Below are 15,192 nucleotides of genomic sequence, written 5' to 3' on the forward strand. Positions count from 1 at the left end.
CTTTTGTGCAAGTTATTCAGTAACCGGTACGAACTTTCCAAAATGAGCATATATCTATTAGGTAAACCCATCTACACCGGGGTACGAGTTCTTTGCATTCATCGTGTATGATCGAGGCACGTATAGTGCAGTTAACGCTTGACGACCGAGGTTGACCTCGTAAAAAACGCACAAAGAGATGCATGCATCGCAACGAGAGACAAAAGATGGACACAGAACACTACCCACATACACAAATCACCGACACGAGATGCTCACAAACAACAACGACAACAAAAGAAGACTGCAGACTTGTGGCCAGAATACCCTTCCAGACCGGCACCCTCCTTCTCGCTCGACTGCTAAGTGAGATCTGTGATAGGCTGAAGCAATGTCATCTTTAACTTAAGTCGTTTCCACGAAACTAAGAGAGACGTTAGAAGGGAGCATAAACAAGTTGGCTGGCGCTAGGAAACGTGAGAGTCTGAGATTACACTGCTGCAGCAGATCATAACTCTCACTCGGCAGTCTCGGCAAGCGAAGGGGTGACAAGGAGACGGCCCGGTAAGGACGGGTAGCGGCGGCGGGACGTCGAGCGAAGAGGTTGTCTCCGTCGCAAACGTGTGGCCATGGTCGAGCGACGCCCCGGGGCGCGTTAACCGACAGAAATTCAGCGACTCTGCGCTCCGTCACTTGCTATTTTCGCTGGGGACTGTACTCTGCGTACAACCTCACGGGCTGCAGTGTACTGAAACAACCGTAACCTTGTCACTATCCATTGTGCAGGCACGCTTTAAGCTTCCTTTCGAAGTCCTAACTTTTTTGTTTTCTTCCTGACTAACCTTATCCTACGAAGTCTTAGGAACGCAGAAGTAGCGGCGTTCTTGTTAAAGAGTACTTATCTCTCGTGATGCTCCAACGCAAAGCGTAGTCGACGAATAAAACAAGCTAATATCTGTTCCTTCTAGAGGCAGAGCTAGGCTGGAAAAAGTAAGTTGCCAATTGGTTCTAGTGGAACAAAGCCCCGATGAAGTACGCAGAAGTCGCCAATGACCAAGCGACATCGCTGGATTTTTGTGTACTAACGCACCCCTGGACTGCCGTGTGAACTGTATGAAACATTTGCAAAGATGCGCGTGCGATAACTGTACAATAACGGGGGATGGGAGAAGTAAGAAAAAAAATATTAAGAAGGATGTAGGAAGGGGGAGCCTGAGCGTAGAAAACTAACGAGGGGCCCAGGATGTACAGCTTTTTAGCTGGGTATAAAGGGATGATAAAAAAATAACGATATGCAAACGGTTTAGGGATCTGCGAATTTTGTCATCAAGGCCAGAAAAGTATAGGTGCGAGCCGCGCTCGCCAGCGGCCAGCACCCGGCCGGGGCCCAATGGTGGCTACTTGGCCCCCCGCGGATGCAGTTTACCGTCCACGCCCATTGTAATCTTCCGCAACTAGCTTCCATACGAGTCCGGCCCGGCGGTCCAAAGGCACGTCGGTTGGGAGGGTCGTCCGTGATCTGAAAATCTCTTCAACAAAAGAAGAAAAAGACAAGTCTGGCGTGTGTTAGTTTGTGAGCGGTCAGGCAGGGGAGCAGATGATCCATCGGACGGGTGGCAAAACACAAGCGATACATCAGAGTAGAAAGTTAGTGAATGTGAAAAACTCGAGGGAAAATGGCTGCCGCTGTAGTAGTACACTTAAACGTATCGAGGAAATCGTGCACAGAATGACTTCGTTGGATTCAAGAATCTGCTAGAAACGGTCGTATATTTTGGCTTCATCTAAAAAAGTAACGACTAATTCTCGCACAACTATGTTTATGTACGTTCAAAATTTGGCTTTCGTGCACTTTGCGAAGTGGCGTCACTAACAGATCACAGAATCGTAATCACCTATTGTTACGGTGGTCTTACTGATAACCACACTGGCTGTTTTTCATTTTAGAAGAAAGCTATTCAGAGCTCAGTTTACTAAATAGCGGTCTCGCTGGTGTTGGTCCGTATGTATAATAATGCTGAAGCACAGCCTTCCGCGCGTCAAGCTTTGAACGTATTGTGAGGACAAACATACGTGAGGCACACATACGTGGATGTGACCTACCTTCTGTCTCTGGACGCTTCTTGACTCGGGACGTGTGCGTGCGAGTGTAACCTTGCATACCTCGCAAAGCGCATAATAAAAAGGTCACCAAAATGACACATTAAGCAATCAATAACACAGCCTTCCGAAAGAGATTCCCACACATTTCGCATAACCAACAAAGTTTTTTGACGACTTATGCTGACGGTTTAAACTGCATAGCTTTACCATATTAAGTGCGGAATTGTTGTCACCGTTAAGTGAAGAACTCATATTTGCGAGAAGAAAGTTGCCACGTTGCATGGACTAATGTGCATCATATAAAATGTGAGCAATAGCGTATATAACTGCAATGCAAGTGCAAGGGCCCTTTCATGGCCGTATTGTCTACCTGATGTCAGCGTTGGACGGGACGTGCGCTGATGAGTCCAGGAGTACCAGAGTCTTCTTGCGGTCCCACACGGGATCCCGAAGCGCGCAACGGGATTCGAGCGATGCCACAGCTGCCTCTAGGCAAACAGATGACGTGCACTTTCCGCCTTTGAGATGGCTTTTGCTCTTTCGTGACATGGCAACCAGATTGCGTTGCTTGGAGCGAGCCAGAAGCTCGTCCTCGTACGATGAGTCACTGCCAGATGGACTGTCGGCGGAGTGCATGGCCCTATGCTTGGCTGACGCTTTGTGGTGCGGATCCTTGATGTGCTCCTTCACCTGTACGGAAGAAGACGATCCACAATTACCGTTGTGTATGCTGAATGGGCGCGGGCGTTCACTCCCGTCGCAATTTTGTTCCTTGATCGGCGTTGTTCTTAGTCACTGTTCTTACAGAGATGTTCTTATTCAGCGCTGTTATTATTCGCTCATTTTACTCGACTTTTCTCAAGCAACACGCAGGTGTGATGGTGTAGTGCTGCGTGAAAAACAGTTATGCGAGCGACACCTAAGATCACTATAGTAGCGATGAATAATTTTCGACTGCCACAAGACATACTCTTGTTGCATGCCACGTAGCAGCATGCCACAAGAGGATGCTGCTACACGGCATGCTGCAACAATAGAAAGATAGTGGAATGTCCGGGTCTCGTACATTTACAAGGTGTTTGTAGCCGAAGCATGGAAGCTTTGACGACCAATATTTAAGCTAGATGCCTGTACTACACATTAAGATGCCAGACACGTCAGAAGCTTTCACATAATCTTTGCACTCAGGGTTGAGTGGTGACCCAAATAGCAAGTACAAATGGCTTCAAACAAGGGAAGCGCCTGCAAGACAACAAACCCTGAGCCGCGATCGTGAATAACTCTCGTAGCTGAAGAACGGGTGCTACATTTGATCGTCTTAAGGTTTCCTTGAATGCCATATTAAGTGGGACAAGCGGGGTATGGGTCCGACTTGCCTGGTTTTCTTCGTCGGACGACGATGAGTGTCCGTTAGAGGACGATGTCATGTCCGCGCTGGCGCGGCCGCTGGACGACGACTCGTCCCGGCGCAGTTCTCCCTTGTCGCGTGGCGACAGCGATCGGCTGTTGTTGGAGGAACTGGTGAAGTCCGAATGGCAGTAGCCAGAGTCTCCAGCTGTGGACTGCGGCCCGCCGCCGGGAGCTTTGGTGTGGCCACCGCCGGTCGCCACGCCAGCGCCACCGATGCCGCCGGCGAGCAGGTTGCTCTTGGCGGCGCCAGACCCGCCACACGGCTGCCCCGGCTGCATCGAGTCGTTGCTGCTGGCGTGGTGCACCGAGTGCTTCGACGTGTTGCTCTCGATGTCGTCCTCGGAGCTCTCCGAGTTCGATGGCGAGGTCGAGATCAAGTGCTGCAAGTTTCCCACGTCCTGCAGACGAGGTTCGCGAGCGCCTAAGGGCGCCGCGCTCTGCACCGCGAGACCGCCCTACCCTGGTGTAAACAACATGCCTCAAGCTTCTCTAACGAGCATGCACTTCCTCGTTCTTCCTTCAACGTTTGGGGTAGGCTGCAAGGGCTGTCTGTGTATGTATGTATGTATGTATGTATGTATGTATGTATGTATGTATGTATGTATGTATGTATGTATGTATGTATGTATGTATGTATGTATGTATGTATGTATGTATGTATGTATGTATGTATGTATGTATGTATGTATGTATGTATGCATGCATGCATGCATGCATGCATGTATGTATGTATGTATGTATGTATGTATGTATGTATGTATGTATGTATGTATGTATGTATGTATGTATGTATGTATGTATGTATGTATGTATGTATGTATGTATGTATGTATGTATGTATGTATGTACGGTGCATGTGTAGTAAACGTCTAAGTGTGTATTTAATGGTGTGCAATATTTTGCGCATGCTCAATGGCTTTTTGAATATAGTACTATGCAATATGAAATAATTTAGTACCACATATCATGACATGAAACTGGGGTTGTTTCTCATTCAGACTGCTCTAAATGAAACGGTGACTGTCAAAGAAAAGTATGATGACTTTCTGTGGTTATTACAAATATTTCGTTTGCAACGAGATCGAGTAGCCTTGGTGCTTGGTTGTGTACACGTTTTATTGCAGAAAGTAAGCCAATAAAGGCATTTATCGGTGGTTATGACATTTGTAGAATCTCGTGCGATGTAATGGGTTGTCCTCACGTGTTGCGCACATAAGGTGTTTGGCGGTGTGTTCCGTACTACGTTGTGTTGACTTTCTTTAATGCTATCAAACTCCGAAACAGTTAATGAAGCCAATGAGAGGACGGGGGAAAATAATTGTAAATAAGATGTCCAATAACGTGCAGCAAAGGTGTACGTGTATTTTGACCTCTAAAGGCGACTTTGGCCGTATTGACGCCACCTGAAGAACAGGACAGCTTATTAGCCGTTTGAGAAGTCCACGGTTAATTTGGCACCTATAAGTGCGCCATGTCAGAAGATTATTGAGGGAAATGTCCAGACCTCTCGTTAGTTCTCAGTAAACCACAGTAGTAGCTCATTTGGTAAGCATCATAAATGTTACGAGGTGTTTTGTTGGTTTGGATATCACATTTGGCACGATTCATTCGCTGAAGTTTCTTGTACGTTTGCCTTATCACAAGTTTCAAGAAATGCTAGGTCCTATGACGTTTCATGGCTTCATTAACTGTCCGCACCTTTGAGAGGTAATGTTTATGATTCTTTTCGTTGTGCCCTATTGCCAGGTTAATGAAGGACAATAATTTATTGCTCGCTATTCTCCACGCTAGCGCTCGAAATATAGACTAGGTGTATGACTCACCTGGTCCTTGTATAGAAGCGCTATGATTTGGACCACGACAACGGCCCAGTTCACCTGAGATGAATTGTAAAAAAAAAAAAAACACATTTAAAATGCTTAACTTGCGGTTTTTTATGCAAATTACATATTTCGTCAGCAGTCAATACCAAACTCAAAAGTTAAGCTGCATTGCTCCGTGATAGCTTGAAAAATAGTGTCGAAATACTCGTCGTTTGAGTAACTCGCGTTACGCCTTAAGACCATCTCTCGGTTCTACAAGTGATCTGATTAGGCATTTTACTTCAGATCAAATGGTAACAAGCCAACTAGCATAGTAGTAGAGTATGACTTTCAACAAGACATTTCTAACCTAGTTTTATCCTTCCATCGTTTATTGGGTCAACTTTTGTGAAATTCTTACTAGCGTTCATTTTACCATTGTCAGCATTATGTAACCATCTTTCATTTGCTGAACTGTTCACAGCTTCTACTTTTAATGTTGCTAGTTGGGACTGACATTTTGAAAGTATAGAAGAGTAAGGTTTCATCGATTCAATACAGATTGTTATCTCAAATTTATTTCTGATAAACAGGTGCGCGTTTCTTTTATAGCTGCGTGCATTTCTGGGATGGCTAGCATTGCTTTTTTTTGTGGATGTTCCATCACCTTGCTGATATAATTTGGCATTATTTCTGGGCTTTCCAAACGTAGTATCGGTGTTTAACGAACATTTCTAAGGTATTAAACATAATGGAACTGTAAAGGCGAAATTCAGAGTTGTACGAAATATAGTTTCAAAAGGCGCATATGAAGGCATCCAGGGCAAGCATCGCAGGGATCTATTTACGTCTGCATTCTTAGGCTTTCGTAACAGAGCGAGCGAATGAGATAGATAGATAGATAGATAGATAGATAGATAGATAGATAGATAGATAGATAGATAGATAGATAGATAGATAGATAGATAGATAGATAGATAGATAGATAGATAGATAGATAGATAGATAGATAGATAGATAGATAGATAGATAGATAGATAGATAGATAGATAGATAGATAGATAGATAGATAGATAGATAGATAGATAGATAGATCGTACGAATTGGCATATTAATATCGGGAGAATGGGCCTACAAACTGGCACGTAGACTTGATGGACCTTACCTTGTAGACGCTGTTCAGCATGAGGATCAACACACCGTCGAGGCCGTGCACGAAGAGGTTCCTTTTTGTTTTATGTACCGGAAACGGAAATGAGAGCAAGGCGAGAGAAAAAAAAATGAGTGCCAGCCAGCAAGGCACGCGCATTGTGGAACAAGTGAACGGGGCTGCGAGAAGGGGAACAGCTTGATGGGGCTACTGGAAACACCTTACCAAATGAGCTTGTTGTGGACGCTCAGCCAGTCCTCGAAGGTGTCCTCGGTGATGCCGAAGCGCGACGACTCGGTCTTGTCGGGCACGTGCAGCAGGTTCCTCATCAGAACTAACGAATTGCTGAGGCCTTCGAGGTCGTTTTCGGTCAGATCTTTTGGCTCCTGATCCTTTACCCGGCAGTGAGACACAAAACATAGAGGCTTCGCTTTCGCCTCACCGCGCTCTCTTCCGCCACCAAGTTGTTTCCACTGTTATCAACGCTTTGCGTCTCTGCCTCTTCACACAACTCAAGGCATGCAGTGCACTCACGAGCTTAAAATAGATAGAAACATCGCCGGTGTGATTGCAGCAGTTCAGAAGAATGTCTTACTCTAGTGGAAGCTTCAAGTGGCGTTATCCATCCTGGATTGTGTGTGTTCCTCCTCGTCAGAGCCTAATTTGTTTACGGTAAAAGAAGGTAGGCGTCCAGCCACGGACACAAGAGGAGAGACCATAGCAACAAAAACGCCTGTCTTCTCTGGCGCCCGTATCTGCACGCCTACGATATTTTATCCCGAATCCGCGCCAACTAGCTCAAATTTTGTCGTTATAAGCTCATTTGTTTGTTTCTCTAGCAATCGCTCGAATACAGTACCGAGTGCCTAATTTAAGTATTCACAGACAAGCCACGGCACCAAGCATTTCCTGGACTCTGTGGATGACTGGACGACATCGAAGCTTCCCGCTGTTTCTTGGATATTAATAACCGTGCACATTTCTCGGTATACAAAATTTTATAGCTGCCATCTGTTTGTCGTGACTGAACATTAAGAAAGGATTAACGATGACGTACTGATCTTTCAAGCTCTCGAACATCAACAGTGAATATTTAAAGCGTTGTTACGCCAATCATGATCTGTCTGTACTATCGGCGTCAAATGAAACCCGAACAGCCGCAAGCATTCGCAGTGGTATAGTGCGCGCCCTCCAGTCATCGCGACTGACAGGCGCGCGCATCCGGTTCGGCAGCACTGCGCATATATGCGCACCTCTCCATGGTGATAACTGGACGGCGTCCGCTATGCCATCGCGAAGGCTTGCCGCTGTTCGGGTTTCATTTGACGCCGATAGTACATCTTGGATTCAACAAGGAGGTGGCTTCTGCCCAAATACTATGACATAAGGTTTGGTTTTTACCGGTGAAAGCTTTGTTGACAAATTTGCACGCTTTTCTGATTCTGATGTTGCAATAAGGTTATAAAAAATATGGAAACCTACATGATGACTGTCAGTGATTCGTCAGCGATTTCGTTACGTGGTGAACGAAAATAAAAAAATAAAGGAAGGAATGACTAAGCGTAAAAAAATGAGATTGGTTTCCTTGTCTATTACAAAACTCCACACGACGCCCTCCAAAATGTGGATCGCAAACGTGTTTGTTTGAACAAGTTACAAACATACTGAAACATTTTTTCTGAAGCAACCTAGTCAGCAATAACCTTAATTCGCGACATGTGTGCCTCTTTCGCTATTGCGACATCAAAGTACTTATAATGCAAGCAAACACGACAAGCTTTTTGCTAAAATTTCAGTGCGACAAACTGAAAAAGACACAAATAAAAAACAGAAACAAAAAGTTCCAGTTACTAACCCATAGTTTGTCAAGTTTTTCCACGAGTTGAACCTGGATGGAAGTGGAAGAAAAAAGTATAGAAAATAACAGATGAGAATTTACTGAACTAGCGTGTTCGCGCTAAGCCCAAGGTATAAACCATTCAAAGCACGTGCGGTAAACCTCATCACCCTCCCCTTCCCCCTCTCCCCCACACACAAGACGATGGGAGGAGTTTTCTGGTCCTGACGACACACTAACGATAATTACATGGTGCCTCAAGGCCAGGCGCACTTCACATTTAATGAATGCTGAAGGCACTCATCAAAACTTCTTTTACTAATAGCGAAAGCTTGGTCATGAATCTTGAAAGTGTTTCTCTGGTATTTCTCTGGCCTAGGTATTCTGGACGGTGCCTCTCCGGCAAATGCCTCAATGTAAATTTTCAAGGCGTTTGAAAATGGAAAGTGTGGCGTGTTTACTAGTCGCTACTCGCTGTTTTATGGCGTGGAACGTGGTTTACTGGTTTTCCTGTTCAGTGTAGGTGTTGCAGCGGTCGGTGTTTATTGCAACCAAATCACGTGAGATGCATTTCGTGTATTTAGGACGCGCAGCGTTGTCACCGGAGTGCGTCATCTACAGTCGATGCGTGTACTGAACCATGCCTGCTAACAAGTGTGTACTTTAAAGCGAGCGGTTTTCTATAAAGGGGTTAAAGAAAAGGGACAATCTTATGTACGTGTTTTGTCACTAAGAGCATGTCGTGGCGTTTACACGCGTGCCAACACCAAGAAATATGTTTCATATTAAGACCGTTTTACACACTGAAGGACGTGCGCAGTCAGACACAGAGGGACTTGCATAATTATGCGCGATGGTTTCGTGAACAACTGAGAACGGTGCTAACCGTTTTCATCTTGGCCTTGAGGACCCTCATGATGGTCTCCGTGGAGCGAATGTCCAGAAAGGAACGCTTGGTCTCAAGAAGAAGCATGTGCAGGTTCTGGATGGCGTCCATCGCCGTCTTACTCTGGAGGGCCAGGTCCATCGGAATGAGACATTCGACAGGCGTAGTCAGCCGGAGCAGCACCCTGCGCGATGCAAAACAAAGAAAGAACAGGGTTTTATAACGCACACTCATAAGTCACACGGCCCCTATGCATTTGCCTAAGTCTCTCAGTCCATTGTATTGATCCTCCCCCCTCTCCCCCTTAGAAGGCTTTCTGCACTCAAGTAAAGTGTGGAATTGGGCTAGCTGGTATTCCATTATTATTTTGCATCCAACATGGTTTTGCACGACCTCCGGGATCACAGTCTCAGGAAGCCATCTGAACCTCACGTGGTTTTACAGCGCCTCCGAGATCGGCCCACCTTTGACCAAGCGACGATGTAATGTGATGATGTGATAATGGACGCCACGTTAAGTGACCTCGTAGTGACGTCATGATGACGTCGCAAAATTTTGGCAGCCTATGACGTCGTATGGCGACGTCATCACATGATGATACTTTTTTGCGTCACTCGTGTTGACGCCGACGCCACCGCCGATGACGCCGACGGTCACTTCCGGCGTTTGATGAGGAACCTAAGGCTTTCGCCTCAATAACTACAAGCCCTGACTTGAGCACCACGCTAAGATCCGTTGTTATACGCCTTCGTGCAGACTTCGCGAGTACAGTCGGCTTGGCTTTTCTGCAGCGCGTTAGATTCGTGAACAGAAATACTCCATTGCGCAATTTGCAAGAATCCAGTATTAGTACAAAAGTAACAATAAGTTCGTAAAACAAATCAAAAGTGGTTTATAAGATCAACTTTCACAGCGAAAAGACTTGACGAACGAGCTCATAAACCAACTCTTGACTTCTAACCTTATCCTGCGAAAGTCTCCTTTCACCTAAGCGCGAGGAAGTATACGAAAGACCGCGTTATCCTTTCCCGAGTACTGCTCACATAAGCAGAACGCGGAAGAAAGTGCAAATCCCCACCACCCGCAAAAGAAGCGGAGCACTGCGTGGCTCAGTATATGCGAGACGCGCGACCTGGATATAGGGAGACCGTTCGCACGTGGACCAGTGAACACGTGTAAGGCAGGGCACGTGAAAACGAAGGCACGCTTGTTTGCCCGGCTCAAGGATCGTCCCTACACTTCCGCGCCTCAGTTGCCTTTGCGTGCACTCTCTGTTTTCTGCACTTGTGCGTGCGCGTCTTTCTTTTTTATCCCGTGGTAGTGAATGACCTCGCTCGAGGACTGTTGGCTGCCTAGCGTATGTTCCTATCTTGTTTTTTTTTTTTGTTTTTGTGCAAGAACGAGACAGGCCCAGGCGTGGCTGCGAGTGTTTTCACGTAGTAACTACGAGCCGGGTTTTTTTTTTTTTTTTTTGGCACTCGTTAAAAAATGCTCTGACAAACGTTTCGCACGCCCATCCATGCGCTCGTTTCATATGCAAGTGCCCGCTTGCGCATTTTTCTTTTGCGCTTTTCTTTCTTGCTCCGCTATGTTCCTGAGCCCGCGCGTAACGACACTTACCACACTGCATATTCCATGCAACGCGCGTGTGCGTTACACAAGAAGCCTCTCGTCAGTAACGCGGCTATTCACTAACAGGATGGCAATCAACGGCACACGCTATTGGGCGGCGTGTTCAAAAGAGTCCCCATAGAAGAAAGGCACTATGTCTATGGCGGCGTGTTCAAAAGAGTCCCATAGAAGAAAGCTTGCACTATTTTCTTTACTAAACAAAAAAAAAAAAGGAGATCCCACACGTGCGAATATCAGGTGCGAGCGGACTGTTTTTCTTTTTATATTTACCGAAATGTATTCACTTTTCCTCCTTCATTTTTATGTAGTGGACTACAGCCCTCGTGTAATGCACAAATTGGTCTCATTTGCCATTCTAACTTTTTAATTCATCCGCACTCGGCTGCATCTTCGCCTACTTATTAACTTCTTGAAGTACGCCTATTTCACTTTTCGTTGGCGAATTTTTCTTCACTTCGTTGTAGCTTAATGCTCCGAGCTCAAGGCATGGTCTAGTTCCATTCTTTTGACTTCTTTTTTTTTCTACGCTCACCTACTTTTGGTGCTCGGCATTCTTTTCCGTTGTTCTGCTTTAAATCACTTGGCCCGCCTATTGTGGGGATTGGTCAACGCTACTGGTATACCTCATTGCCAGGTATCTAGTATAAAATATCCACGTGCCCAAGTTGTACAGCCGGCAAAACTAGGAGCAGCCAGTGGCAGCAAAGTAGGGCGAAGATGGAAACAAACCTCAGCCTTAACAAAAAGGAAGGGTAGGTGCAAGTTAATGATTGTCGTAGCTTCCTGGATGAGCCGTCGTCGTAGTGTAGCGTACTATAGCGTTGATCTGATAGGCCCGAGGGTGCGAGATGAACTCCCGGCCATGTTTGTGATGGGAGAGAATTGCTAAAACGCTCAGGTATTTAGATCTTAGGTGTGCGTTAGAGAAATCTAGGTGGCCAAAATTACTGATGAAACCTCGAGCTACGGCGTGCCTCATGGTTTTGTCACGTGAAATCTCAGGAAATTTCAAGTTTCTGGATAAGTTATCGATCCGCGCTTGTACCTTGAGTTCTGCGATCATTGCTGGATTTCCTGTGTTTCTGCTACTCAGAAAACTAAGTTCACGCTGGCCGTAATGGGAATCAAATGCGTGGAAACTGCCTGCGACGACACGAACATAGAGTCGTAATAACGAAGCAGTCGTCAACATTGTAAGGCCTAGCGACAAGAAGTTGCATTAATACTTCAATATATCAATCACTAATTCATTATTATTTGCTTCAAAATATTTTGAGTCTTCAATCAAGTGGCGTCTCTATAAATTACGATAGACAAGGGAACTCAGTTCTTTAGGAATAGCGAATCTGCATGAACGACTCTGGAACTGAAAAGCGCCATTCTGTGCTGCGTGCAACAGTGATTGTGTGCAGGTGCTCTCTCTCTCTCTCTATTTCCTTATCATTGCAGTACCGTCAACACCCCTAATGTAAAGCAGCAAACGGGTGGTTGTTTTGGTCAACCTTCTTACCTTTCGTTTTTCTTTTTTTTTCTCACATTTAATTCTATTAGCAATATTTTAGAACTTGACGCTCTGTGGTATGACGGCCGTCCGTGAACTCTTTTGGGACAGCTTGGACCATTGGGCAGTTGCACACATAATGGACAATTTCGAAATGCACAACCTGCTCTATTGCGTAGTTGCAACTTAACATGTGTCTTAGGTACGGGCAATAAAGTACAATTTGTGTGATTGGGTGCCTATGCAACTGAACAAGTACCACTGTGCATGCGATCATTCGTGGCCAATCCTCCGGAATGAAAATATGCCACTTGGAAGGTGCCCGGATTGACAATCATAACAAGGGACAAGGAGTTAAGATGTAGGCAAACGAAAATCGATGAAATCAACTGCCGAGACGCAAATTATGTGAAACCATGGGGGCGTCATTACTAATTGCCTTATTGTCCGCATTAAGCAGAGAAGGTGTACGGTATTATTTTCATTGATATCTGCAGATGACATTAAAGACAGTTATATTATTCGCATCGGTCAAATTATGTGATTTCCTGTGTCATATAAAATCACATACGTGCCTACGCAGTTTGTGAATGATTCGCATGCGCACCCGAAAATTTAACAAATCGTTCTTAACACGAAAGTGCTTTATGCCGGTCTCCATCAAGGCTTTAGTGACGTATTTCCGTCACGGATATGACGTTGATAAAATGGACGCTAACGGATGAGGAAGAAAAAAGTCGCAGTTTCACCGCAAGGGCGAAGCAATGAATGCGATAGCAAGAAACTAATGCTATACGAAGTGAGGCTCGCCAATGGATACTCTCAGTTTGAACAGCGCTCCTGTTGCAAAGGCGGCCGAAGCAGCGAAGGAAACAAGCGTGCTTCAAGTGTCTAGCTGTGACACTTGATAGTTCGCGCTCATCTTCTGTTTGTTCGTTTAGCGGCGTCCCTTGAGCTCGAGTGACTTTCGTACGCTCCGTAACATGAGCGCGGACATCACGGTGAAAGCTCGAAACATCCCTCTTCCCCTCACCACGAGAAAACCGCTCGAGCAGACAGCGGAAGGGCAAGGTTCTCCCTGCGCAAATATAGAATAAGCGAGCGAGCTTGCCGACGACTTTTAAATCCGCCCGTCGCGCTCCTCGCGCCATCTCGCTGGTAATGAAGAAACGCTTATAAGAGCCTGCCGCCTCTGAGTCCTGGCAGCGGTAAAGGGTGTGCATATAACGCTCGCCGTTAGCTACCTGAAGGATCTGCGCTTTCTGGCGTAGTGGTTAGCGTCACGCGCTGCGGAACGAGACGTCGCTGGTTCGATTCCGCGCTTCGGAAGCATTTTATTGCGATAGCAATTATATGGACAGTCTCGGCTGGAAAATGTCCGTCGCCGTCATTCACCGTATATGTATAAGTATGTATATATATAGAAAAGCCACAAAGAAAAATAATTCAGGAATTCTTTCCGACGCGCGGAATCCAACGGGCGACCTCTCGCTTTGCAGCCCGCCGCGTTTGACGTTAGGCCACGAGAGCACCGTCTTTCAGCCTGCTAACGGCGAGCTATTTATATACACCATGTAATTCAGCATGCTTTCTTAGTGGCCACATAGATGGCGTGACGTGCGCGCGTGTGGTGCGCTTTAAAGATCGTCGCCCCGCTCCTGCGAACGCCGTTGCTCTTCGCTCTACAGGGCGTGGTCGCTTTCGTGCGCTTATCTCGAGGAAAGAAGGGGCGGCCGGTGGGGTGCTTCGCTTCGCTCGCTGCAGCGGCCGCGTTCGCGAAAGGAGCGCGCTGTTCAAACAGAAATAAGTAACAACTGTGACAATTAGTTCGCGCTCGTCTTGTGTGTACCTGTTCGTTCGTTTCGTGCGTCCTGCTTTATATTTGAGCAGTGCGCTTCAAGTGTCGAGCTGTGACGCATTAGTTCGCGCTCGTCCTGTGTGCGTTCTTTTCGTGCGTCCTTTGGGCTCGAGCGACGCGCTGGCAATTTCGAGCTGCTTTCCGTTCTTCGCGTTACATTACAATTTATTGCTATCGCATTCATTGCTATATATATATATATATATATATATATATATATATATATATATTATATATATATATATATATATATATATGTGTGTGTACATACTTATATACGGTGCATGACGGCGGCGACGGCGACGGCAAAATCCAGCCGACACGGTCCATATAATTGATATCGCAATAAAACTAAGAAAAAATGCCCCCGCCGGGAATCAAGCCTACGACTTCTCGGCCGCGACGATAAGCGCCCCGCGCCCTATCGACAAAGCTACCGAGGCAGATGCGCGCCACTCCACAAACGCGCCATATATCTCTCACACATTGTCTCTCGCACGGTGCTCTCTATAGTGTACTAGAATAATCTCCTAGTGACGCGTCCAGGAGGCGGGGACAATAGGCCGGTTGAAGCAAACGCCAGTAGACGCCACTGGTGGCGTTGCTGCGCTTTTTTCTAGTCGCGGAGCCAGTTCGCGCCGGTTTGGGCCGGTTCAGACGCGCTTTGCAGCTGCTTGCCTCGTGCGCGTTCCCTGCGACGCTACGTTCAACGTCGTAGTTCATGTGAAAAAAAAATGGTGGATGACTTTTTTTTCTCCGGACGCTTACATGTGGGATGCTTCCATGTAGTACGTCTCATTGCACGCCGTAAAATGAGGTAAGGAAACGCCGGAATAATCTTGTTTAGCTGCGTTTCTGTAACCGAGAATAAATCACGAAAAGTTTGCCACCATCAATATGCGTCCGTCGAGGCCGCCTTCTGGCATAGCAACGCAGCGTAGACGTTGCTGAGCACTTTTGTGTAGTTTGCGATGAGCATGCGATTTAAATGTTGTGCTAGGTATTGCGCAATAGAAGCAAAACATGCAGAGTTA

The 15,192-nt window shown here is 46.2% G+C and overlaps 1 protein-coding gene across 1 annotated transcript in view; it reads right to left on the reverse strand.

The window, feature by feature from the left end:
• LOC119386065 (protein timeless) overlaps window positions 1–15,192 on the reverse strand; it is an 89,698-nt gene that overhangs the window by 13,704 nt on the left and 60,802 nt on the right. The window contains exons 5-11 of the mRNA XM_049413596.1: window positions 9,168–9,351; window positions 8,300–8,332; window positions 6,670–6,836; window positions 6,460–6,520; window positions 5,316–5,369; window positions 3,459–3,890; window positions 2,453–2,772 (exon numbers count right to left, since the gene is read on the reverse strand). Coding sequence (XP_049269553.1) covers window positions 2,453–2,772; window positions 3,459–3,890; window positions 5,316–5,369; window positions 6,460–6,520; window positions 6,670–6,836; window positions 8,300–8,332; window positions 9,168–9,351 — 1,251 coding nt within the window. The remainder of the gene's footprint in view (window positions 1–2,452; window positions 2,773–3,458; window positions 3,891–5,315; window positions 5,370–6,459; window positions 6,521–6,669; window positions 6,837–8,299; window positions 8,333–9,167; window positions 9,352–15,192) is intronic.

This window comes from Rhipicephalus sanguineus, chromosome 3 (genome assembly GCF_013339695.2).
Source record: "Rhipicephalus sanguineus isolate Rsan-2018 chromosome 3, BIME_Rsan_1.4, whole genome shotgun sequence".
In the NCBI taxonomy this organism is placed as follows: domain Eukaryota; kingdom Metazoa; phylum Arthropoda; class Arachnida; order Ixodida; family Ixodidae; genus Rhipicephalus; species Rhipicephalus sanguineus.